The following is a 27,534-nucleotide window of genomic DNA, read 5'->3' as shown; positions in this document are numbered from 1 at the left end:
ACCTATAGCAGGCAGAAATCAGAGGAAAAAGATAAAAGGAAGGAATTATTCAAAAAAGGTGGGATCCCTTGGACTATGTAACCCCACCAGCTCTCCCTCCTAACTATCAAGCTACCCCCTCCGCCTTAACTCCCAGCCTTCTGCTTCTCAAAACCTATCTTTATCCTCTCCAGTGATCCCTGCTTCTCCTCTATCTCTTCAGGGAATCTCCATGTAATTTTTACCTCCTCCAACAACCCCACTCCCCCATATATATCCACCCCTTGATGCTTTTTCCCTCCTACCCCCACTAACTTGCATCTTGCTTCATCTGTAAGTCAGAATACAACACCTTTCCCTGAGAAAAAAACCCTGGATATATCCTCCAACCTAACAGCTGAACCCACCCAAAGCAATAACAAAGAATTAGTGAGCCAGTCAAATAACCCTTCAGATGCTGGCCCTTACTGTAATACCTGATCAAATAGTGGTGTAAGGCCAGAAGTAAATCCAGACAGGCTGTTTCCTCTGAGGGAAGCTCCACTAGTTGGGGGGGGGGGGGGGGGGGGGGTAGGAGGAATAGGTTTTGTAAATGCACCCCTGACAGCTTCTGAAGTAAGAACATTTAAGAAAGAGCTGGGTAACCTGGTCAAAGACCCAATCGGCACCACACAGCAAATAGATCAGTTCCTGGGTCCCAATATATATACCTGGGGGGAGCTGCATTCTGTTATGAACATCTATGGTAGAGGTGGCCTTTGAGTCATGGGGAAATATGTGTGTATTGTACTTGAAGTATTGTATGAAAAACCTGGTTCTGTAAGTAAAAGAAAAGGGGGAAATATAGTAGAGGAAATGCATTGTACTTGAATATCTGTATATAGGCTTTGCCCCGGGAGGTCCCGGTTGTCCTTGATGGGCTGCAGCTGTGACCAATGAAGATAACTGGGATAAAAGGGGGCGGGGTTAGCCAGCCAGGGAGAGCCTTGAAGGAGCCCTGAACTGAGCGAGAATGACATGCAGAAGAAGGAGTCTGTGCTGTGAAGATCTGCAGCTGTGAGAACACACTGAGGCGGTATGGACTTTAGAAATCCGATAACAACAGTATGGGACTCTAGAAATAGAAGAACAACAATACAGCAGTATGGAGCTCTAGAAATAGAACAACAAACATCCTCTTCTCCCCAGAGGAGATATGCCTCATAAGGTCAGGAGGGATAAAGATCTGGGAGAAGGAAAATTGTACGGGACCCCTGGGTGAGCAAAACCTCCCTGTAGTGGATCCAAATTGGAATCCCAACCAGGAAGAGGGCTGGAGAAATATGCAAGACTATAGGACCCTAATTATAAGAGGCATAAAAGAATCTGTACCAAAAAGCAGCAATATCAAATTAGCATTTGATGGGTGTCAGGAAAAGGATGAGTCCCCGGGGGCATGGCTAAATCAATTAAAATGAAATTTTCAGCTATATTCCAACATTGATCTTGATGGACCAGAGGGCCAAGTATTATTAAAAGTACAGTTTGTTACCAAAGCTTGGTCTGACATTAGATGGAAATTAGAAAAATTAGAAGACTGGAGGAAAGGGGAATTAACGAGTTGTTAAGGGAAGCTCTGAAAATTTATTTAAGGAGAGGCGAAGAGAAGAACAGAACAAAAGGAAAAATTATGGTGGCAGTAGCAAGAGAAAGTATAGGAATGGGAAGAGGGGAGCCAAAAGGGGATCAGAAAATAAAGGGGAGTAAATGGAAAAAACCACCATCAGATGATGTATATTGCTATTACTGCGGTAAAAGCAACATGTTAATCGGTTCTGTAAAAAATTACAAATGGATGAAGCAATTGAGAAAGAACAGGACACCCTGGAGGAGATTTTGAGAAGAAATGATGATTAGGAGTGTTAGGGGCTCTATGCTCTGGGGAATGAGATCAGACACCAGATAGAGCCCCTGGTAAACTTAGGAATTGGCCCCCAGAGCGAAGAATATGAGTTTTTAGTGGACACAGGTGCTGATTGATCCTGTGTGACTAAGCCCCAGAGGGGCTCAGCTAGGCAAAAAAATCTGCCAAGTGTGGGGAGCAAAAGAGGAACCTTTGGGAGCCCAAGTTATAGAGGGTATAATTATAAAAGGTAATTCAAAGGAATGCAGGGCTGACTTCCTTTATATCCTGAAACTAGGTTGTAATTTATTGGGGCAGGACCTGCAAGTAAAGATGGGAATTGGAGTAGTGCCAAAGGAGGGGAGGATGGTACCCCAAATAATGTTATTAACTGAACGGGATATGGGAGAAATTAACCCAATAGTCTGGGCAGAAGGGGGCGGGCAAGGGTTGTTAAATATTCCACCAATTAAGATAGAAATACAGTCAGAAATTCCCCCTATTCAGGTAAAACAGCATCCCATTTCCCCTGAAGGCCAAAAAGGACTAACACCTGTGATACAGGGACTCGTGGAAGAAGGCATACTGGAACCATGCATGTCACCACATATTACACCCATTCTAGCTGTCAAAAAGGCTGATGGAACCTATCGATTGGTGCAGGATTTGAGGGAATTAACAAGCGAACTATTTCCAGATATCCAATAGTATCAAATCCATGGACTCAGTCAAATTCCATGGGAACATGCATGGTTCTCAGTAATAGATTTGAAGGATGCTTTCTGGGCCTGTCCGTTAGAGGTGGGGAGCAGGAATTGGTTTGCCTTTGAATGGGAAGACCCAGACTGCAAATGTAAACAACAACTTAGGTGGACACGCCTCTCACAGGGATTCACAGAGTCCCTTAAAAAAAAAAGGTTGGCGCATCTGAGGGGTTGGGATATGTGAAACAGGAAATGGCATCACACTGCAACAAAAAACCACTCTGGGAGGGAGGAAATTAGCCATAAGACCTTTCCAGAGTATTCAGGTTGATTTTACTGAATTAACCCCAGCCCAAGGGTCTAAACACCTATTGGTCATAGTTGACCATCTAACACACTGGGTTGAAGCGTTCTCCATGAGAAGGGAGACAGCCCAAACTGTGATGAAAGTTCTCTTGGAAGAAATTATTCCAAGATACATGTAGAGAGCTTTTTGGATAATTGGTTAGCTGAGAAAGGACATTCCGATGTGATACCGATGGATAAGGGTAAGAGAAACAAGCTGGGAACTGAGCAACCGGTGCCTAATTACTGACGAAGGTCACAGTGACCTTCTCTAAAACGGGAAGACGGGGGAGAAAATTGCTTGCCAGAAAATGTAGCTATCCCAAGGTAGAGAAATTAGAAGAATGTACACATAGAAGCAAAATAATTGTTAAGAGATAGAAGTAGGTGTGTTTGATCTAAGTGTGCTTTAACCAATAATGAGCTCGGCTTTTGCAATATGTATAAGCTTCATTAACACTAATATAAATATGTGTGGAGTTTCAATAAACTTCGGGATTTGCTATTCATCGCATATGGTGTGTCGCATCTCTCCCGCCGCTACGACAGATACAGGCTAATAAATATTATTGATTAGGATCGTGGCCCCTACTTTGCATCCAGTGTTCTGTAACAAATCACCAGGGCTCTGGGAATAAAGTAGGAGTTACACACCCCTTGGCACCCTCAGAGTTCTGGGAGAGTCGAGAGGGTGAATCAAACCTTAAAGAATATCTTAACAAAATTGGTCTTAGAAACCCAATGGAATTGGGTCAAATGTTTACAACTAGCCCTATTACAAATAACAAAGAGACCCAGAACAGATTTAGGGGTCTCTCCTTAGGAAATGTTGTTTGGGCTGCCATTCTTGCTTACCCTGTACAGTACTGGGGAAGATCTAGAGGGAGGGATGACAATGCAAAAATATATAGAAACAGTAACAACAACCCTAGAAGAACTAAGGAAAAAGGGCTACCTTCCCCAAACTTCCCCACTGGACTTTAAAATACATGGTATTAACCTGGGAGACTGGGTATTGATTAAATAATGGAAAAACCTTCCACTAACTGCTTGCTTTGAAGGCCCCTTCCAGGTGCTGCTTACTACAAACACTGCAGTAAGAACAAAGGAGCTGGGGTGGACTCATGCAAGTCGAGTGAAGGTCCAATACAACCCCCAGCTGAGGCAAGTGAATGGACTATAGCCAGCAGAGATGATAAAGACTTGAAACTGGTCCTGAGAAAAGCACTGAAAGAAGCGCAACCCTGAACACAACCCCCCCTTGGGAAACATCTGCATTGTTATCTGTATATCCTTAAAGTTTGTTAACGTTTGTTATAATTAAAGTTCAAGTTTTGTTTAGCTAAGAATTGACAATCAAAATAACATCTCAGTTTCCAGTACTGTTCCATAGGCCACTCTCCTTGCAACCTTAATTGGGACCAAATTGAGGGAAGGGAGTCGGTATGATAAGGGTCATGGCAGAATGTCTCCAGAAGAAGGGGAAACCAGAGGTGGGAGGCAAGACTGGATCGGGAACTACCTCAGGGAAATACTCTCTGGGCACCAAGAAAACCCCTGTGGTTTGAGAGGTGAGGAGGCCAGCCTGCACCAGACTCCCACTGGTAGCAATGCTGCTACTCATCCACTTTGGAAGTGGAGGAAACACTTGTGAGAAGTGTTACTATCCCTTGTATAGAGGAGATACAGTAAGTGTATTAATCAGAGTACACACAAACATAAATCCCAAATGTATCGATCACTCCCAGTTAACAACCTGTAAAGAGGATAATAAGATATATTGGTTGGCTAAAAATATTGCAAACCCAAGCCAGAGGGTGTCAGGAGAGTGCCCTATGAAAGAAAGATGGGTATGTTTTAAACAAGAAAGTGAAACCAACTTAGAGGATACATTCAAAGAGAAAGAAGTGCAATTGAAAAGACAAAGGGATAGAGAGGGACAAATATATGGTAAGAATCTTTTTATTGATATGGTGGAAAAGATTACAAAAGAATTTAATCTGATTGTTGGGTGTGTGGTGGGACACACTTAAGTGAAATTTGGCCATGGGATGGTATCAGTTTAAGTCCCTTAGACATTTTTAAATGGATTACATCAAGAAAAAACATGGTAGTACCCAAAAGAAGAGGAGTGGAAGCTTAAATCAACAATAATAGGGGAAGAGTGTTTATCAAGAAAAGGGAAAATGTATGCTATGGAAGTAGGAGAAACTCCATGTAAAAGATACCTGGCAGCAAATGACACACATACCAGGTGGATCCCAGAAACTCCTCATTCATATTGGTCAATAGAAAAAACTGAAAGTAGATGTGTATACAGTGAAAAAGAAAAAAAGGTTTGAATGCTTAGGAGATTATACCAACCTGTTCTGGGCAATAGAAAACTTATCCAAATATTGGAAACATAGAACAAATCAAGATTCTAATTTCTGGGATGCACCTAAAAATCTATTTTGGATCTGTGGTAACACGGCATATGTGAAGTTACCGGGAGGGTGGACCGGGAGTTGCACAATTGGAGCAATAAAACCATCCTTTTTCTTATTACCTAAGGATGCAAAATCAAACTTGGGAGTCCCAGTGTATGATGATCTGGCCAGAAAGAAAAGGAGTTTATTTGGTGGAACCCACAATTGGAACAATGAAATTTGGACCCCAGATAGGATTATAGATACTTATGGGCTGGCTACCTGGGCCCAAGATGGATCCTGGGGGTACAGAACCCCAGTATATATGCTAAATCAAATCATTCGTTTACAAGCAGTACTTGAAATCATGTCCAATCAAACAACTCTGACCATTTATCTATTAAACCAGCAGCAACAACAAATGCGATCAGTAATTTACCAGATCCGATTGGCAGTGGACTACCTCCTTGCAGAGGAAGGAGGGATCTGTGGGAAATTTAATACTTCAGAATGCTGCCTAGAGATCGATGACCATAGTCATGTAATTAAAAACATTAATCAAAATATTAGTAAACTAACTTATGTTGGTACACAAAAATGGACCCCCTTGTTTGAAAACTCCGATTGGTGGGACAACTTGTTCACCTGAAATGGTAAATGGTGGAAGAAATTGGTCTTCTTTGTAGTGTGTGCACTAGCAAGTGTAATATTTCTACCATGTGCAATTCCATGTCTAGTCCAGATAGTAACCAGCATTGTCCAAAGCAGCATCATGTTGCAAGGTAATGTAGAAGGGAAAAATGGCCAAAAAGTAATGTTAATAAAAGAACAGAATGATCAGAATGCCAGAGATATGCTTGAACAGTACAAGAAACTGAGAAAAGTAGAAGTTGAACTTTAAAAGGTTGATGCAGGCTGGAAGCATGAATAAATAGTTAGAGGGGGGAAATTGTTAAAAATAGGTTAGAAACCGTTGTAAAATAGTTGATAGATCATTAAGCATGTACTGTTAGTTTGGTTATTATATTGTAAAAGGGGTTAAAAGGGTAGTTATAAGAAATACGGTACTCAACGTACCATAATACACCTAAGTAAAGTCCACCACCCCACAAGTGAAACAAGCCAGCCTGGACAGAACTGTAATGGGCCAATCAAGCACCTTAAACCTTCATGCAAATGAAGGATCCAAAGAGAAAACAATCCAAAGGGACAAACAAATGGATAAAAAGGGGGCTTCCGACCACTGAAGTTGTGCCGCTCCATCTGGGACATCGGGGACATCACTACATTGCTGCTGAAAAGAAGACCTTGCGCCAGTGCGGCAGCACCCTCGATGGGAACACTCCTGCTTGCTTGTGGGTTCTCTTGCTTTAGGCCTTTCTTTTTCTTATAATAATAGCTGAAATCACTTTAGTCCAGGAGCTTGCTCTCGTTTTGTTGCCATCGGACAGCCTGGGTTGTCTAGGACAGGTAGAAGGTGTGCACATGTGCCCCTTACATGAGGCAGTTTGGAATGGTAAAGATTGTTGCTGGGGGGTGTGGCATGGCAACACCTGACCCATCAATCAAGTTACAAGAAAGCAGTCTCCACCAATACACGGCAAAAAAGAGTTGACTGACAGACTTTGGGAGGGGCCAGGGTTGGCTGATGCAGCCCCCAAGAGTATAAAAGACTGAGCATCCATCTTGAAGAGGAACCGGCCATGTGGTGGGCAGGCATGAGGGCAGTTCCCAGCACTGCAATTTTTCCTTTAGTCCTTTTGTTGAATTTTTGTTAAGGTTATTAGGAAAATTAATCCACAAACACCAGAGGTTTATGTTCGAAAAGGAGACAGAGGAGTCCTTTTACTTTATTTGAATAAAGGGAGAGGCCATGGGGCATTCCCCTGGGATCTCTCAAATTTTTGGAGGACGCAGCCTCCCTTTTTATCCTAATTTCCCGGCCGCATTTCCCTTCTCTCTTTCCCCATTGGCTGAGGTACTTGAGAGGTACAGGCTTCCCGATACGCCTGATACCAAAGATTTCCCTCTAATGTATAACCCTCCCTTTTAATTTTTAATTCTTATGGAATTTAGGGGTTTTTCTTCCCCATTGTTTCTTTCATCTTTCAATGTCTAATTTCATTTATCAGCAAACCTAAAGTTTATTTGTAAAAGCAAATATCTTTTTCCATTCATCAATCAGTGGAATCTTTTCCATTGTTTCTTTTATCTCCCAGTGCTAGTTTTATCTACCAGCAGACCCACAGCTCATTTGTAAAGATAAATCCGCTATTCCTCTCAAGGTTTAATGAACCTTTAAAAATTTTTAAAGTGAGCAGTTGTCTCTCACAAAAATACAACAGAGGACTGAATAAAGAAAATAATACAGCGCTGGGAGCAAAGGATTCTATCACCACGTGCTCATCCACAAAATGGATGTTCTTCTCTTTATACCTCTAGCCCCTCCCAAAGTCTTGTCAATTGACTCCTTCTTCGCTGTCCAGTGGTGATCACTTTCTTACATCTTGATTGGAGGTCAGGTGCTACCATAGTAACAAGCTGATCCTCCCAAATGCCCCGACTACCCAGGCCATCCCATGATAACAGTGCAAGGGGGAGGGGAAACATAACTATATAGCTACAAAACTTCTCTTAATATTTGCTCTTGAATTGTGAGAGTCAACCATTGCATTACTCATCTATAACACGAAGACAAATATTTTTTCATCTATGTACTTAATTCAAATACTGTAATAGTAATGGAAGGCAAAAAGCAACAGAGATCTGACTAAAGAAATAAGAACATGAAATTAGGAAAAAGTGAAAGCTGGTTATCAGGGAATAATTTTAAATACAGTTACTCAACAGAACCATAACACTTGGAAAAGCTGCTCTGTCAGCATCCATAGACAATGCCATTATTCCAGCTCTCTGAAAATGACTTTATTTTCCTGATCTGTAACCCCTTCTATATAGAGTACTGCTGAGGTTACCCCCAGAAACACTATGGAAATACTGTGCAGTTATTACAGCTTCTATCTTCCAAAAAGTCAAGCCTTCCCCACAGCAAGTCAGAGTGCAGTATTCCCACACAGAATACAGCAGTTACTGAAGTGACAGAAACCACAAGTGTGAAATCCTATTCAGTAATCCTGCACTGGAGAGAGCAATTCCTTTTTTTTTATTCTTACAGCTGCCATAGAAAGCACAACCTTCACTTGATCATCTGGCAATTTCAAAGTGTACTTAATCTAAATTTGAGTTTAAAGGCCTTTTTTCTTATCACTTCTTAAATTTCTCCAACCGGAAATTCAACTACATTCAATTGTGCATAGTTTGGAGCTTTTGGTAGTGGGGATGTGTCCTAATTACGACATGATGGCACAGAGACTGTGTAATGCAGGTTTTGCATAGATAGATAGTCTGTCTCTGCCCCAGCCCAAAGAACATTAAGTCATAACAGCTTAGGATTTTGTTGCATTTGTGAAAAACATGAAATTAGGGTAAAAAACCCAAACCAAACAATCCCATTTACATTGGCTTCCCCTATGTCCCCAGTTAAGGGGAAGATGGGGAACAAGAGACATACAACACAAGTTATGGCTATTTCAAAGCTTCATGGTCTTAAATGAAGTTTATTACAGGCCCCAGTGAAAACATTAAAAATTCACCAATGCATACACTTCTGCACTTTTGTCCAGGTTGTTGTTATTCTAGAGCAGTTAAGCACCCTTTTTTATTAAAAAGCTTTTTGTTTGTTTTTACAGTATTCCTGTGTTTTACAACAAAATTAAAAACCATTTGTGGTATCCACCCAGCAACAAAGTTTCCCCAGAACAAACCAAAAGCATAAATGCATGTTATGAAGGGGGCCTTTTCTATGCCAGCTGTTTAATGAGTAAGAAAAAAAAACTATCACTTCTGTTTGGTGTTGATGAATTTACTCCATTTTCCAGAAGGCAAATCCTTTCAATAAATATCAGAATAACTTCCAAGATTATGAATTTCCAGAGATATAAGTAGCAGCTCTGTGCAATTTCTCTGGGAGTCCTGTGCTGCCCCTTGTTTCAGTCCAGTGAGATGATGTCAGGAGCACTGCCTTTGCTTCTGGTTATCACTTCTGTCTTCCTCCTGCTGGAGGAGCTAACATGTGTGCTGCTCTCGTGGTGGCTGGTTGATGTGATGATGCTGCCAGGCACACTGCTTGTTAAGGCTGAGGTGAGACTATCCAAAAACATAGGAGGACAGTACTGCTTGAAACAATGAAGAATGAAGAGATTAACTGCACAAGGGAAATGTAGACTCTGAAGAGCGACAAGCACAAAACATTTTACTATCAGAACCTTGCTAACACATGCATAGCAAAAACCAGAGTTCTGCAAACCAGCAAGTAATGAAGCTAAGATGAGCCATGAGTCCTCTCCCTCATCCTCCCCTTTTTGTTTTTCTTATTAACTAGTTCTCTTGAACATTTATTAGTGGATGAAGAAACACTATCATGTCCACAAAAAAAACACACCCACAAAAACCCTTAACATTTGGAGAATGTTCACTGCCCATAGGTACCAGGCCCAATAGCCTATTTCAGGCTCCTTTCATCATGAAAGGCAGCAAAATACTTTCTGCTCCTTCAATGGAGGTTAGAATAATTTCATCCCCTCAAATAGCAGCAGCTGTACTAATCAACATTTTCATAGTATACACCTGTAACAATATATGCAGGTATTGAAACATTTTATTAGTGATAAATGAGCCCTGATAAAGTCTGATAAAGAAAAATTCTTAAGTTGATTTACATTTCCTGAAGTGAAAGACAAGCCATTTCAGAGCTGAACATTCTAAGCATTAAGAAACAGAACAAGGTTGCCAGATGCCAAAGAAGATAAGACACCCCATACACATGTTGTTTGACACACTTTATTTTCTCTTACCCTGTGGATTCAAATCTTGGGCATATGTTTGAAACTGAGCCTGAGCTGTTTGAACTGTCCAAAATGGACAGTTCATAGCAGCATACCTGCTTGCAGTCTTCCGCATGAACAAACTTCTGTTATTCCCACTTTTGGCAGTTCAGATCTCAAGGTCAGGCACAGAGTATTGCGAGATGCAGTAAGTGGAAAGAAAAGGAGGAAGTTCATCCTTCATTTTTAAGACACCAGAAAGTCAACTCTACTCTAAGAGACCTACTACTGTTTTATTCTAGTGACAGAGGTGAAAAAGAGAGTCTGCTTCATATCCTCTTGTCTTAGGGAGCTGATATTCCCCCACATTTCAAGGCTGTAGTCTGTCTACATAGGAATCTAGTTACAGTAAAAATTGTTCTCCCTAATGGTGTAAAGTTTAAATTTCCAGGGAAGGAAAAATACCACCTGGTTCCTTATGACCTACAAAATTTCCATATAATCCAAAGCAAATGGAGTTGAAGTGTTGCATGGAGAATTTATTATAAAAGTATTCAGTCATGTGCCCTTCAAATTAATGATGATATTTTCTTTAGAACCTAATCTTCTACTAATATGAAAAAGAACAGAAATAACAATCAGTGTGGTCTATTTACAGAGCTTAATCTGGCCTGCAGATAGACAGCATAAACTCAGAGCATGGAGTACATGATCATAGAATCTCACAATGGTTTCGGTTGGGAGGGACCTTCAAGACCACCTAGTTCCAAACCCGTGCCTTTGGGCAGGGACACTTTCCACTAGACCAAGTTGCTCAAAGCCCCATTCAACCTGGCCTTGAACACTTCCGGGGATGGGGCATCCACAGCTTCTTTAGGCAACCTATCCCAGTGCCTCACCACCCTGAGTGTATTTAAGTTAGTGCTGTGCAAGTATCTGTTTTGCCTAGAAAGGCAAACTACCAATAAAGACTGAGTTTCCACGCCTGGATTTATCATAGTAAGGCTAAACTCAATCCTCCCTTAATGCATTTTCATTACCACCTCTTGTTGGGAAAATGGATTTTCCAGGTCTGTGGGTAGGTCTAAGCAAGTGGACTGCATAAATGTGATAGTTATTTGAGCAGTATGTCACAAAAAAACAGACTTGAAAATTAACCGCACAGCAGTTCAGAAACATACCTGTGAATTAACTGGGATTAGTGAAAGAAAATTCAGTCCTAGAAAGAAGGATAATAAATTGATGAGTCTTTCTTTTATGCATACACAACAAATTTAAGGAACTTTTTTTGTGGTCATAGAACAGATTTTGCAATTGTTACACAGCTTCTAAATGGAATATACTACTGTGACACCACTCTCAATGACTACCTCAGACAGCAGCAAAATGTGTTATCTAGTACATGTGTCTCTTTTCAAGAATGAGGATGACACAATGATGTATTATTCACTGGATATTGCTGGGTGGTTCAATGAGGTTGCTTAGATGGAGGTTGCCATTTGGAGCTGTTGGTTCATAATGCAAGTTTCACAGCATATTGTACCTGACTTGGCCAAACCGGGACATGAAGAGTGTCATCACAATAAAGATGCTGGAATGAAGTAAAGTCACAACATGCACAAGTCCAAAACTAAGCAGCAGATCTCTTCCCCCACCCATGGGCAGTCAATAAGAAAACATTTTTAATATCATCATTTTAATATCATCATTTTAATATCATTTTTTGTGTCTAGACAAATAAAAGGGACAAAGAAGAGGAAACTACAAGTAGTTCAAGGTATATCCTCTAAGATCAGTGACAACTAGCATCCATCTTTTATACCAGTAGCGTGTAAGCATTTAGGGCAAGATGTTTAAAAATATGAAACCAATGAGAAATTATGGCCTTTTTTTGTTTTGTTGTTAAATATTGGCCTTGTGTTTGCTATGTCAACAGAAAAAAATGGTAAACTTCTTCCCTCCCTCTCCTCTCACCTCCAAATCTGTTCTGGCCAGTGACATCTCCCCTTTTTCCATCAGAGAAAAAAATTGAAGGAGATTTAAGCTTAGCTGCTTTTACAGAATTGACAGCTTGTTTTGGTCTTGCACATTTTAGAACTTCAGTCAATAGAGATAGACAACAGTTCTAGATTTCTGCTCTCTGAGCTTTCTCTCCTATCCAGTTTGGGAAGACAACCAATGTCTTAACAAGGGAGAAGTAGAAGGAGGGAGCAGTAAGGGAAACAAAATGGACAGGGAAACAAAATGGACAGAGAAACAAGGGGAATTATATCCATTTCACTGCCAAACTGGTGCTGAAAGAAGAGGGAAAAAAATGGGCGATGTTTCAGGGCAGAAATGAATGCAGGCAATGAAAGGGGGAGAGGGGAAGTACAGGAGGGCAATGTGACACCTGTCAGCACAAGTCACCATTTCCTGGGCTCTGGGTTTGTTACAGCCAGCAAAGAGAACCCTCAGAGTCTCTATACACAGTGTTTTTTTCAAGGAGCCAGGATAGAAAACAATCAGTATCCCCACCTTTTGTCTGATATTTAGCAGCAGTGTTGAAGAATACATCATAGGCATTTAAGGTATGTCTAGGTAAAGAAAGTCAATAGATGTCAGCTTACAGATTGTAGCTCACCTTAACACCTTTTTCATACAGTCTAGACAGAGCACTACTACAATCAGTTAGCAGAATATCTACATCTAGGGTTTGGATGAGTCAGTGCCATCCTACATCTATTAATTTAAAGAAGTAGCTACTCTCCCTCGCATCTACAACACATAACTATCAGATGTTTACACAAAGTCTAACTGAACATAGCAAGAAGTGTTTCTGGTTGCCATTTCAAAGTGCCAATTTGTACCCCAGAAGCAATGTTTGTCACATCCCTGTTGCAAAATGCAATCTGAAACTGGAAAAAAGTCTGTACTGGGCTTGTCTAGACATCACATCAGTGCAATACTGCATATAGTCTTGTTCCATTAAAAACAGTTGATCAATTCTCCAATTTTTTACCCACCCCACAAGTTAATAATGCTGTCAAAATACACGTGAAAAATAAGCACCACCTACCTGGCAAGTCTGATGAAATACTGGATATTGGTGGATGATGGAATGGTACTGGGTAGTCTGTTAATGAAGGTGGAATAGCAGCAGCATCAACCGTTGTCATGCTGGGCACTCTGACAGTAGGTGGCTGATACACAAGAACCCTGTTTCAAACAGCATGGGAAATTACAAACAACCTGGTTGTTAGTTACAGAAAAAAAATTATGCACCACTGTGCACTTTCATCCACAGGGTCACTATGTTATAATACAACTATAGCATGGCTACTCACTGTACAGTATTCCAACTCTAATTTCCTCTTTCATAACAGCCTTCATAATAACATGACCCTATCTTGGCTCTCAACAGCAGCTGTGACATAAGAGCAAGTTAGCATTAAAACAAAGTACAGTGCTGGAGTAATTTATAACAGTCTACCATTCAGAGAAAGTAATGTAGTAAGTAATCTATCTGTGGAGTACCCTGGAAGGTATGTGCAGGTAGCCAGAGACAGAAGGAGAGTGCTTATTTAAATTTCTCTATATAACTGTTCCTCAGTGACAACCTGTCATGCCAAGGGTGCAAGTGACCATTATTCAGCCTCTGAAGCACAGATTACACATGGGAGTTAAATATCAAAACCCATCTTTACTCACAGTCTGAGCCCAAGCTAAGTTCAGCTCTCCAAGAGCATGCAACTAGTTAAAACCCTTTTGCATCCTCACCTGCTGCCCAATTACTTCACAGCACTGTTAAAGATAACACCACAGGCATTCAGGCACCAGCCATATGCATAAAATATTTCATAAACTCCAAGTCCCCCCAGAATCCCATTCCCAGCTGCTCTGCATTGCTCCCTCCAGCCCACCAGCCATGAGTGTTATACACTCATGTCTTCCTCCCCAGACTGCTGCCTTCACATAGCCATCTCAAACAAGCACAGGAGCATGGCAGCAAGTCTCGGTGCCTTCTGAAACTTCATTAAGATATGCATTTGCAGCTATTTTTTCTCATAAAAATTAAAAACCATGTCTCTTGCAGAGGGACTCCTCCACAATCCTCACAAAAAGCAACAGAATTTCAGTATTGCTGCTGAAAGTGGTTGAAGATGACCAACTATTTGCTCACCAAAAATCACACATTCCTGTGAACTAGAGACACAGTACACCTACTCATTACTTCAAGAGTTGGCAAAACAGAAGGGGTTTGTTTGTATTACTATTATTTTAGTACAAGACATTAGCCACTACAGTGAGAAACAGAAACACACCTCATGCAACACTAACAACTCATTACTAAAACCTGATGCTTGGAATCACCCTGTGGAGCAGTGAGCACTGGTGAGCCTAACCAGTGCCCCTCACTCCCTACAGGTCTCCTGTGCCCTACGGGCCATGAGCAAGAATGTTATGGAAGCCACAAACAGTACCTGCAGCCAAGGTGGGCAGACTGGGACAGACAGGTGACATAACAGTAAAGAACTTGGTTAAGCCTGCCACTGAAGTCAGGCATGACAACAAAGATGGAGCAGTTGACAGAGTACTTGGGAAGTTATTGGTTGTGCTAACCAAATTGCAGGACTGACAGATAACCATAGCCAACAACAGTTTCCAAGACATTCCAGAGTGTAATAGAGGAGGAAAATCTTGTCTTGATTCAAAACAGCAAAGTGCCTCCCTTCCAAGACTGACAGGATGGATGAAAAACACAACATAGCCTCATTTCCTGGGCACCAGACCAGATTAGATAAAGGGTATAACAGTGAAAAAAAAAGCCTTAAGATGACACTAACTTAACAAGAATGCATAAAGCTACTCCACTTGGCATAATCTACTTTCTCAGGAGAATCTTGTCCATTATCTTAATCAACTTCCTTTTCTATGGAGAAATGGCCCTGCAAACACAGCAACAGTGAGCACAAGCTTTTTGTGATATGTAAAACTATTTAATAGTGTTTTGCCTGTACAAAGGTACTGTATCAATACAACCTTCTGCAAGGAGAGGCCTAGAAATTCTCCTCTGGAAGTGTGGAGCTGGATCCTGAAGAGAGATTAAAAATCCATTTCTCTACAGATCAGTTTATCTGAGACATTACAGAATTACAACTAACTTTAAAATTGACAAACCCTTTGGTTGGGCTTCCTTGTGTTTCAGACATAATTATGCACTTCCTTTTGGTAGGAGGATCTTCCTCTTCATCAGAAGAGCTTTCTACTGTCAAGTCAATAACATCAACTTTCTTCTTGTTCACTTCATTGGTCACTGTCACAGAACAGGGTTTCCTAAAAACACTGGAACCTGAAGAAGATAATAGAACATTACTGTTTTCTAAATGCTGTTGACATCAGCAGTTTCTATCTGCAACAGCACCAGATTATCTTCCTGGCCACTACAGAGAATGCTATTGCCAGGAACTGTTTTATAAGTATTCTATGTGTCGAGGGTTGACACTGGTTGAGGCTGGAATTACAACTGCACCACAAACTTTGCTTTGATTTCTTCTTAAATATATTATCACAGAGGTGTTACCACCATTTCTAATTGGCCCAGCCTTGGCCAGCAGCATGTCCATCTTTGGAGCCATCAGGGATTGGCTCTGCTGGACATGGTGGAAGCTTCTAGCAGCTTCTCACAAAAGCCACCTCTGTGGCCCCCCACTACAAAAAAACAGCCCATGCAAAACAAATAGATTCCACCCCTCATCTCTGTGAATGACATATTTAAGAATAAATCAAAACAAAGTTTGTGGTGCAGTTGTAATTGCAGTCAGAGAAGGGCAGGAGTGAAAACATGTGAGGGAAAACAACTGTGCAGACACCAAAGTCAGTGAAGATGAGGGGGAGGAGGTGCTCCAGGCACTGGAGCTGAAATTCCTCTGCAGGCCGTGGTGCTGACCATGGTGAAGCAGGCTGCCGCCCTTTAGCCCATGGAGGTTCACAGGGGATGCAGAGATCCACCTGCAGCCCATGGAGAAGCCCCATGACAGTGTGAGTGGATGCCTGGGAGGAGGCTGTGATGCTGTGTGAGACCTGTGGAGAGAGGGGCCCCACTCCCAGGCTGGGGCAGCCTGTCCTTGAAGGACTGCACCCCATGGAACAGTGACCCACACCACAGCAGTTTGGGGAGGACTGTTGCCCATGGGATGGACTCATGTTGCAGCAGTTTGCAGAGAGCTGTCTCCCATGGGAGGGACCTCACAGTGGAGCAGGGGAACAAATCCTCTCCCTGAACAGCAGGAGAAGCCTCGGGTGATGAACTGACCATAACACCTATTCCCTGCCTCCTTGTGCTACTGAGGTAGGAGGTAGAGCTGAGGAGGGAGGGGTGGGGGAAGGTGTTTTTAAGGGCTTGTTTTACTTCTCATTATTCTGTTCTGATTTTGTTAGCAATAAATTCACCTTATATCTCTAAGTTTAGCCTGTTTTTTCCCCTGATGGTATTTACTGAGCTATCTCTCCTGGTCCTTATTTCAACTCATGAACCATTTGGTAAATTTTCTCTCCTCTGTCCAGCTGCAGCAGGGGAGTGAGTGAATGTCTTTCATGGGTGCCTGGGATTCGGCCAATGTCAACCCATGACACTGTGTCATGTTGAGAATATTAAAACATAAGTTTTAGTCTTCACTTATCAATTTAAGGACCTAAAACAAGAACAACCTTTCACTTTCTTAACTGCTATTATAAAGAGCAAAGACAAAGCCCAAAACTGCATACTTTTAGAGACACAACCCTTGCTTTTTAGTTTATAAGACAAGGAGGTTAGAAGTATTAAGCCCTCCAGTAAACAAACACCAACATTCAAACATTATCCAAGTTGCATCTAAATATCCAAGTTGGTTTGCAATCAGTACCCATATGTACATACTTTCTATTTTGTTGCACTGTGGACTTGAGACTTTCACAGCTTCTTTCTTTGGCCTCATGGGGCACCAGGACCCATCTTCTTGGAATTTGATCTCATCCACATCTGAACATTCATTAAGGATTTCCATAAAGAGCCTGAAAAAGAGGGCTGAGTGGTTTCATTTTTGATTCCAAGTGAAATTTTTATTCTAACTGAAAAGGAGACAGTGGAAAAGCCAATTATGATCACCTTCCATTCATTGAATGTGCTCTCTCCCTAGTTCCTCTTACCAGAAAGCCTGTAATTATAGACTTTGCAGACATTGACAACTAAAAGAATATCCCAACCTACCCATATTCCACTCCAACATTACTGCAATACATAGATTTCAATACAGAAGCAGAAATAATCATACTTTGAACCAAGTTTGACACTTTGTTATGAGTTAAAAGTTGAATTTTAAAGTTAATAGCCTCAGAGATAAGGTCACATAAAAAGGAGATATCTTTAAATATCAGACGTGGATTTGTTCAGAGGAAATATACTGAGGCTCACGAGTTTGATGATGCAGTTGGGAGATAAACTTATGCTGTTTGTTACATGGTAAGAGAAACTAACAGTCAGTTCCTCTCAGTCTAAAGTATTTTGACAAAGAAAATAATATGAAATGGCTAAACCTCAAGTCAAAAAAGTTGCTATTGAGTACATCATGAAAAATATTAAGTGATTGTGTAATCTGCAAACCCAGTCTCTTACCCATCTAATATTAGGCTCTCATAAGTTGCCTTTTTGTCACAGACAGGGCAGATCCAGGTAGGCTTCTTTTCATTCATTTGAAGATAAAGAGCAGCATCAAAACATTGCAGGTGTGCACAAGTAACAGCCCGGCATGGGATTGTCAGTCTCATTTTTCCCAGCTGCAGAAGATACATTTAGAGAGAGCCAGAACAGAAGACAGTGAAGTAGGCCTGGATAGCTAACAACTGTCTCTTCTCACCACAGAGGGTGCCCAGGGCTAAGGGCACTGCAAGCAAATCCACCCTATCAAAGCACTTATAGTACACTTAAAGGAACAATAAAGCCATCCTCAAAATCTCTACTGAGTTGTCAGAAATATTTCTAATGGACCTGCATCAACATTATTTCCAGGATTTTTTAATGAAATACCCACTTTTATAATTTTCTTTTAACCAAATATTTAAAGGGTTTTTCTGAGGTTCAGTTACATGTTAGACTCATTTTAATGTTTAACTGAACAGACCAGTCACAAACACAAGGCCAGTTTCTACCTGGGAAGAGAAACCCCAAGGCAGTGTTGCCTTGTTACACAATGATCAATTTTTTTTTAATAGTAGCTGACAGTATAAGTAATACCACCAAGATGAGCAGATCTGAAGTTTTATTTACCACTGTATCCTTTAATTATTCTGTCACCCTGCCCAATTAGTCTCAACACTTAAATATGAGATTACTCCTTTTAAAGACCTTACTATACACACACGAGTAGCAATTTGATTCTGACTGTGCTACATCTGAGGCATTCACAGTTCCAAACTGTAGTTCGGTGAATGCTGCTACAATCAGATGCTTGTAGATGCACCCTTCTCCCCACTATTTTATATTACTGAATCAGTATATAACAAAAGCCAGTGAAGTTTCTAAAGTGGGTCTTTTTAAAAGCAGCCCAACTCTGCACTAAAGATAAAAATAGAAATCTGTATCTGTTAATTTCCAGATGTACTTACAGGACACATCAGAGATACCCGCAGACTGGTTGTGGCAATCTCACTATCAGGATCTGCAGTTAGTTTTTCTTTAACTATAAAAATAAGAAGTTATACACAGATGTCATTATTTAAAATGCTAATCTTGATTCACCGGTACATGTCCTTTATTTCCAGCTATCTAAGAAAATTAAGCATCTAGGAAACTAGTTCATAGCAATGTTATAGATGGATAATGAGATTATTGGTTCTCACAATTAAGGGATGAATATTGTGTGAATATTAAGAGAATCTTTATTGATGTATAGTTATGTTATTGTAGTTTAGATGTCCTCTGTTCTCCCCATGGTCCCCTTTCCCCCCCCCCCACCCATATTGTTGCCATCAGACAGCCTAGGTTGTCTAAGACAGGTAGAAAGAAGTCATGCACATGTGCCCCTTACATGAGGCAGTTGGGAATGGAAAAGCTTGTTGCTGGGGGGGTGCAGCATGACAACACCTGACCCTCCAATCAAGTTACAAGAAAGCAGTCTCCACCAATAAGAAGAGATGACTGACAGACTTTGGGAGGGGCCAGGGTTGGCTGATGCAACCCCCCCCCCCCCCCCCCCCCCCAAGAGTATAAAAGACTGAGCATACATCTTAAAGATGAGTTGGTCATGTGGTAGGCAGCCACAAGGGCAGGTCTCAGTGCTGCTATTTTTCCTTATTTAGTTCTTTTGTTGTATTTTTGTAAAGGTTTAATAAACCTTTTAAAATTTTTTAAGTGAGTGGTTGTTTCTCACAGCAATACCAAGCAACAATAGCTTCACTATTTATAAGCAACTGGCAAACACTGTGCATCACAAAGTTGTTTGATGTGCAGCAGATGTGCTAACAGCCACAATGATTAGTAGAGAAAACTCAACATACTAAGAGAGAAAATAATTATCAGTGAGCAAGGTGCAATCAGCATCACATGCAAGTGGAGAGAATTTAGAACATCTACTTCCACCTCACAGCCCACCACAGTAAGTCATGTTCATGGTATTCATTTCAGATGGTGTGCTCCTTACCAGCACAGGGACCCTCACTGAAAAAGTGTGTGATGCCTCAGCAACAGCAAAGGGAACCTTTGATACTCTGGGCATGGACTTTCTTCTCAAAATTATGCAAATTCTTGAAGTATTACAAATTCTAGGTTTAAAGAGCCACCAACCATTCTCAAAAAGTATAGACAAGCAAATTAATTAGACTTACTTAGTGCTCTGGAATGATCAGGGTTTCTGATACCTTTCATTTTTAACCTCTGTAAAAGCATAGCTGAAGTGAGCTGGCGAACGAGATACACAGACATGGAGTAATTCTACAAAAAGAGCGATTGAAGATTAAATGTTGATTTCATACAGTACTTCCACTATGACAACAGATTACTATTTACACTAGTTGTAGCATCCAGCAAAAAAACCACACGTGACTTTTGCTTAATAGTTATGAAAAGCAGACAGATGACTTCATTACTGTGAAAGACTCCAATACTCTGCCAGAATTCTCCTGCCAATCAAATCCAATTGTCCTACTCGAGTTATGACTTCACTAAGAATGTTGGAGGTCAGGGTTTTTTCTCTTTATTTTCTTTCTCTTAGGGAATTTTCTCCCATTTTGTTGCTAAGAAACAATAACGGCTGATACTTAAGAGAGACAAAAGAAGTAACCATGGAGAAGGGGGAGGAGTGCAGCTGGCTTTATTATTTTAGCTGAAATTATGTAGCAATGAGATGAGAAAAAGAACAGTAACAGCAACAATACTAATGACCGAAGGTACAAGAAAAGGAACAATTCACACAGAAACTCCCCGACAACAGACGATACCAGATGGCTCCCTCTCATCTCATTGCTGTTTTCAGTGAATTGTTCTTATCTGAACCCATGATCTTTACCTTTTGTGCCTCCAATTCTCCACTCCAGCCTGCAGCAGGGGAGGGGGAGAGGAAAGCAGGGGAGCGAGTGGTGGGTTTGGAGGGTCTCCAGGGGAGCACTAAATTGGGGAGTACCATTGCTAAACCAGGACATGTACACAAATAGTCACATAGGAATAAGTAGTTCTTGACTTAGCAGCAGCTTGAAGGGCTGTTGCAAACATTATTTAAACCTAAGATGAATTCACAAATTTCCAACTGTCTTTTTTAAAAAAATCCATAGGTGGATTTCTAAACAACCACACAGCCATTTTAAAGGCCAATTTCTTTTCAGCTGTGATTAGTGATGTGATAGATGAGTAATGCGATGATTGACTCTCACAATTAAAAGGCAAATATCATGTATATATGTTAAGAGTAGTTTTATAGACTTATGTTTTACCCCACCTTGCGTTGTTATCGGGGTGGCCTGGGTTTGGGACATTTGGGAGGGTCGGCTTGTTACTATGGCAACATCTGACCTCCAATCAAGATTTAAGGACGTAAACTCCACCACTGGGCAGTGAAGAAAGAGTCGATGGACAGAACTTTGGGAGGGGCTAAAGGATTAAAAGGCAACACCTCCATTGTGCGGATGAGCACATGGTGGGAAAAAAATCCTTTGCTCCCAGCGCCATAATATTTTCTCTATTCAGTCTTCTGTTGTATTTTTGATAAGGTTTTAATAAACCTTTTAAAATTTTTGAAAGTGAATATAATTTCTCACAGTGATCAGTTTAAAAAGTTTTCTCCAATGGACAATTCCAACAGATACCAAGAAACATGCCTTAGAATATATGCCTACATAATTTCATTTTTCACACCATCAGGCTACAAAGAAGTGAGTAGGTCTTCCTTTTGTTATTTTGTCATGTCTGAACTGTTTTGTACTATTTACACCACAAAAGGAACTTGTTATTTTTGACACGCACTTCAGGCAACCCCTAACAGCAGGCTTTCTGATGCGAATTCTATAAGGAATTCTTTATCATCTGTATGTGAATCATATTTATGTTACTGAAAAGTACAATAGTTCTGGAGCAAATTTTGTTTCCTGGCACTGATAAGTTCAGCCACTTAATACTAAACACTTGCTGGTGTATGCATAGCCAGCAACATCAGGCAGTACGAAAGAAGAAATGCTAGATGAGGTTATTTAGACAACTTCCCACATCCTACACAACATGCAGATTACCTTTCCAATTTCAGAAGCCCAGGAAATGGAAATCTGGTTTGGCACTGCTGATGACAACCTAACTAGAGATGTTATATTTAAGGGGCGACCAGGTCGCTTCTGTTCAATTCCATTTTTTTGTGGTGGAGCATATCCCTGTAGGAAGAAAGGACAATTAATGTGTTACCAAGTCTCCCTGCTGCACTCTGAAACCTTCTGACAGAGACTTGTAAGTTTTAAACAGATCTTAGGGAAGCAGGTAAACCTAGAGGATCTCTAGGCTGGAGACCAAATCCAACACAATCTGAAAAATAACAATCTTTGACAGTATAACACTATAAGTCAACCACAATTATAAGGCATTTTTTGTTTTAAGAGGTTTTATAGAAATGCTGAAAAGGTGAAAGAACATAGCTTGGGTCCAGGTAAGTTCACTGAAAAAATAAAAAGTAATATTGATGCTTTGTTTGTTCCCACATACACACACATTGAAAGAGAGTGGAACATCACAAGGATACAGCCTTAGTGACAAACACAGCAAGTCATGAAGAGTTAACTCAGTGTTTCACACCCAGAAAATACTTCAATGATTCTATGTAAAAAACAAGTCTTGTTCCAAGAGCTCCACATCTCCTTGGTGCCTGCTTTGCCTTGCATCAACTACACCTGGCCCAGTTAGCTACGAGTTGTCATCTGTCCTCTGCCAAGGTCCCTAAAGAAGGGCTGTACATGGAATATCAGTTGTATTTAAGAGATCATAGAATCATAGAATGGTTTGTGTTGGAAGCAACCTTAAAGATCATCTAGTTTCAACCCCCTCACCATGGGCAGGGAATAATAGGCTTTGCTGTTGTCTTCAGAAACAAAATAAACTAGATATTGTTTGCTCAGTTTTGATGAAAAATTTCATAACCTGGACAACTTTTCTCTGTAGTTTTATTTCGTAAATGATGTTTACAAATTGAATCGGGAGTCATCCAGTTCCCTTTTGCTTCTAGGCAAGCACATAATCTCCAGTGTATCATGAGCAGAAAAGTACTTGTGCTGTCTGAAGGAGCACACGGCCTAACTGCAGCTTATTCATCTCACCCTGCATCTGTCATGATGAAAGCAAGCCAGTCTGCAACAGGAACTGAGAATCTCTGTTCTGAGTTCATACAGACAGCCTGTAGTCCACTCATTTCAAAAACTCATCCTGCACTGGAAAAATGCCAATAAAAGATTACAGCTCTATGTCTTACACAGAACTGACCACCAGATTTTATTTAGTTCAAGACGGTATTGTTCTATAAAGAAACTCCCAGAAAGGATATGCTGTAAAAACATTCACATGTATATATGTTTTTACCCAGAGAAACACACACATTCACAGCCTATTGCTTGGGAAAAGAGTTACTGTGAAAGACCCTAAGTCTGAAAATAAAACCCAGAGATAAAGAGCCTCTTCCACTGTCCTAGGGTGACTTTATGATGCTTGTATCACCAATCATCTGTTCTGCTTATACTGGATATTGAGTTCTGTGCTTTTAAGACTAGACCTGAGAGTGAAGGGAGGGGGAAGCAGTGGCACGCAGTTTGTCTGTAGAAGCTTCACTTTACTCCCCCGGAATTCCTTTTCTCACTGTGCTGCCGAACTTGGACAGCGAGAGTGATAAGACTCTCAGTGCTCTCTCAGAGTTCCTGGCTTTTGCAGAGAGAGAGGGAGAAACAGGGAGTTTGTTTTTTCACTGGTTTTCCTCATAAGCTACAGCAAGGAAATTTTTCCCAAGACTGTGTCTTTTTTCCTGGAATTGTTGATATGGGAAACACATATGCTTATGAAAAGACAGAACTTTAGAGGAATATAATATACTTAGGCAGGTGGTGGGGAAAAGAGAAAATGTTTAGCAAGCAGATACAGCTTGTGCCCAGGACACATAGGAATGTAACTTGCTAGATAGAGACAACTTGTAACAGAATACATAAGAATTTAGTTACCAGGTAAAGGCCATAAAGATTAAAAAAAACCCCAACACTCAGTAAAGCGAGACTCAGGTATTGTTGAAACCCATAAAGCAGAACCTTTTGTTTAAGGAGCCAGCAAGAACCAGGCTCCTGGTTTTGGCCAGGACAAACTGACCTGAGAGAAAGCCAAACCTCCACTGCACCTGCCCAGAAGAAAGGGTCAAGCAGCGAACATCAAAGATGATGTTACTTCATCAAAGACTCCCACCCACGACCACCAGGAGGCATGGCACCACCAAAGACTCTGGGCGGGAAATGGGCAGGCAGGGAGGCGTGGGCTTGGGGGATCAATGTGTATTTAAACCTGAAATCTGTCTCAACAGGCAGGCATGTCTTTGGTGGAAATATCTCCCATGTGTCCCAGCTGGAATAAAACATACCTGCTTTACAATTTTAATTGTAAAGTCCTTATTTCGCATATCATTGTTTCAATCTGCTCTGGACTGAAAACCCAGAATAACACTGGGAGCTAACACCTGTGGCCCACCGGGGGCCCAGGATGCTGCATTCCAGCACCAGAGGACTCTCTCTGAACTACAGAAGGATTTTCTGAATTTTCCATCTCTTCAGAACAGTGAGAGGTTTTACTGTTTAATGTTATTCCTTTTTCATGCTTGTGAATACTTTGCTTGTTAATAAAACAGTTTTTCCACTTTTCTCCAAGGATATTATTCTCCTGAACCAGTTGGGGGAGAGGACTGCTGAAATCTACTTTTTAGAGGAGACTTCTTAGGAGGTTTCCTCCCAAAATTTGCCCTAAACCAGGACATCCACTAACTAGACAAGTATACCATAGGATAATCACTGCCTTTTATTGTTCTTACCCCAGATGAGTGACCCAGTAGCTACTAGGGACCTTACCATGTGCACTTCATCACAGAACATAGAGGCAGCAGATTAAAGGAAACTACTGATAATTTCACATTTAAAAGAATAAATGATTTGCCTTTTCTTTAATCAGAGGTAAGAACTGCTGCCATTTATAGGGTATATATCCCCATTGCTTTGGTGTAGTAGGCCTTTCTCTACTATGGTGACATTATCATCTTATGTGGACAAACACATCATTCCTGCAATATTCAGGAGAGTATTTCCCCCCATACTGTACCAGCCACAGTAACACTGCTGGCCTCCAAACTAAGAATGAAATCACGTTTCCTTCAAGAGAGAAAGAATGCAAGTTCTCTTGTATTTCTCATATTTCTCAACTTTTTTTTTTTTTTTTTTTTTTTTTTAGAGAGAGACCCTGCAGTGCACATGCTTCATTTCAGTCAAGCTTTTGATGTTTTCTTCCACAATGACCTTGAGAACAGATTTGATCTTGTACTCCTAGAACAAGTTACAACCTTCCTTTCCTGGCCTTCCAGGAGTTAAGAAGACTCTGCTTGCCTATCTCAACCAGTGTTGCAGTGTGATTTCCTTTTTCACCTATCCCAACCCCCCCAGGTGTGCCAACCTTCCCCCTCCCCCTTTTGCCCTCCTGCTAAGAGCTGTCCATCAATCTTAACATTCCAGCAAGGGCGTCGTGTGGTTGGCAGAATTTCAAAAGATGCTCCTCAGGTCCGGGTTCATTGGCCTGTCCAAGCGTCTATATCCCTTGAGCCTTCCCCTCCTCCCACCTGGTTGGCCCCTACCTGTCCCTTCCCCTCCCCCTGTCCCCGGGGCTTAAAAGGAGACGAGACCATGCGGCCGAGAGTTCTATTGGGAGCTGTTACAACATTCAGAGGTCTACCATGCTGAAATAAAACTCTGGATTAAGACTCTACGATAGAACCCACTCCTTTTCTCTTCACCGTCGCCTGAACCTTTTCCACCAGAGGTAAACTGAGTTCCTTCTTTGCCTGGATTTGTTCCGAGTGCCTAGCTGCAGCATCCAGCCGGCCAAAGGTATCTCTGGGGTAAAACGCCACAGCCGTTGCCTTTGGTCCAGCAGCGGGGGCTAGACGAAGCCAGGCACCCCACACCTGGAAACATCGGGATTAATATTCAATATATTGGCACCCAAACGTGCGGCTGCACGAACCTGCAGCCCCAGAAGGAACCTCAGAACCTTGGAAAAGCATTACAGCAGCTTTGCTTCCACTGGAAGAGCTGTGGTTGCACAGCTCTCCAGAGAGACTTTGGGACTGAACCCACAAGAAGCCTCGAGGAACGCATTGCGCCTCTGGAAAGTGCAGCTCCTTTGTGGTGAGCGAATTTTCCAGGGGAGAATATGGGAGCCCCTCCTGCCCAAGGGGTCCTATTCAGTGAAGAGACCAGCCTGCCTGACTGCCAGCAACAGCTATGATTTCAGTGAGTATTTCTGCTCCTTGGGGGGGTGGAAGCTCAAATTCCGTCTCTGCTGTGAGACTTGTTCTTTTTTGCTCTTGTATTTAGGCTGCGCAGCCCTGTGGAGCTAAGGCGGTTCTCTGTGTAAAGCTTTAACTCTGCGGCGTGTTTTCGCCACTTTTAGAATTCGCGCTGTCGGCTCAGAGGAGCTGGACAGCTCTGCCTGCCCTTCCCCCCGGCTCGGCAGCGCAGCCTGCTCTCTCTCGGTGCGGGGGGGGAGCTCTCTCAGCTCTCAGTGCGGGGGGGCTGCTCTCTCTCAGTGCACGGGGGCGGGAGGTGCTCCCTACACGCAGTGCAGGGCGGCCCCGGTTTCGGCTCGCCACGTGGCGCGGCTGGGCTGCATTCTCACGCGGGGGAGGCTTTGTCTGTCTCTCCACGCGGCCGAGGCGGGTCCCGTTTCCCTGCTGCTGCTGCTGCCGCTGCAGTTTTAAAAGCAGTATACACAGCTGCATTGTAAAAGCTTTCGTCTGGTCGTTATCGCTTTTTAACCGTGGTCTTTTTAGAAATAGGTAGCTGATTTTGGCTTTGTATTTGGTCGGCGGGACTTTGTTCTGTGCCATTTACATCTAAGATGGGCTCAAAGTAAAGCACAGCACAAAAAGGAGTGTATTATCATATTGTTGGAATTTTAGTTAGTGCAAATGTAAAGTTCTCTAAAGGAAAATTGAAACAGTTTATAAGGTGGCTTTTTCTACACTTCCCACAAACTTCTCCTGAGGAAGTCCACAATATTCAATTTTGGGATAAAGTAGGGCATGAATTGATAACCTTAGGACAGTCTGGGAATACATCCTCAGCTAAATTTATGTTCTGGAGCTTACATATTCGAACAGCATTGCTCAAACAAAGTGAATTGGAGAAAAAGTCAAATATCAAGCCACGTACCTCTGCTCTCCCTGTTCCTACCCCTTCCAGCCCTAAACCTCCTACCCCAAAACTTGGTATTTTAAAGAGAGCAAATCCTGCTCATACGCTGGGAAGTCGACTCCCTGAGAACGTTAAAATGCCCGAGTTCCCTTGTCCACAAGGCCCTGGCCAGGTCGTGTGGAACCCATCCCAAAACCCTGCTTCCCCTGCTCTGAATCCCAGAGCACGTGTTAGTTTTTCGGAGAGCAGTGATCCCCAAAATGGCCCCCAGTCCCCAGGGGCTACCCAAGATGGAGGATGCCACGTGGCACCTTCCCAAACCTGGTCATCTTCTTCCCAAATCCCCTTGACTATCCCAAAATTCCTTCCCCATCCCTCTCTCCTCCTGCTCCTCGTGACACCTTCCCTCCCCCTCCCTCACC

The 27,534-nt window shown here is 41.8% G+C and overlaps 1 protein-coding gene across 3 annotated transcripts in view; it reads right to left on the bottom strand.

Annotated features, from left to right (window-relative positions):
- Positions 1-8,915: 8,915 nt before the first annotated feature.
- LOC129132432 (E3 SUMO-protein ligase PIAS2-like) overlaps positions 8,916-27,534 on the bottom strand; it is a 35,388-nt gene continuing 16,769 nt past the window's right edge. The window contains exons 5-13 of one of the 3 annotated variants that reach the window (XM_054651507.1): positions 21,935-22,069; positions 20,042-20,147; positions 18,824-18,897; positions 17,835-17,995; positions 17,100-17,233; positions 15,362-15,533; positions 13,260-13,399; positions 11,383-11,420; positions 8,916-9,553 (exon numbers count right to left, since the gene is read on the bottom strand). In XM_054651507.1, the coding sequence (XP_054507482.1) occupies positions 9,368-9,553; positions 11,383-11,420; positions 13,260-13,399; positions 15,362-15,533; positions 17,100-17,233; positions 17,835-17,995; positions 18,824-18,897; positions 20,042-20,147; positions 21,935-22,069 (1,146 nt within the window). In that variant the 3' untranslated portion in view covers positions 8,916-9,367. The remainder of the gene's footprint in view (positions 9,554-11,382; positions 11,421-13,259; positions 13,400-15,361; positions 15,534-17,099; positions 17,234-17,834; positions 17,996-18,823; positions 18,898-20,041; positions 20,148-21,934; positions 22,070-27,534) is intronic. The other 2 variants (XM_054651506.1, XM_054651508.1) reach the window with 2 other exon arrangements.

The sequence above is a fragment of the Agelaius phoeniceus genome, chromosome W, assembly GCF_051311805.1.
Source record: "Agelaius phoeniceus isolate bAgePho1 chromosome W, bAgePho1.hap1, whole genome shotgun sequence".
Taxonomy (NCBI): domain Eukaryota; kingdom Metazoa; phylum Chordata; class Aves; order Passeriformes; family Icteridae; genus Agelaius; species Agelaius phoeniceus.
The sequence above is the reverse complement of the archived record's forward strand: the minus strand, read 5'-3'. Positions and strand labels throughout refer to the sequence as shown.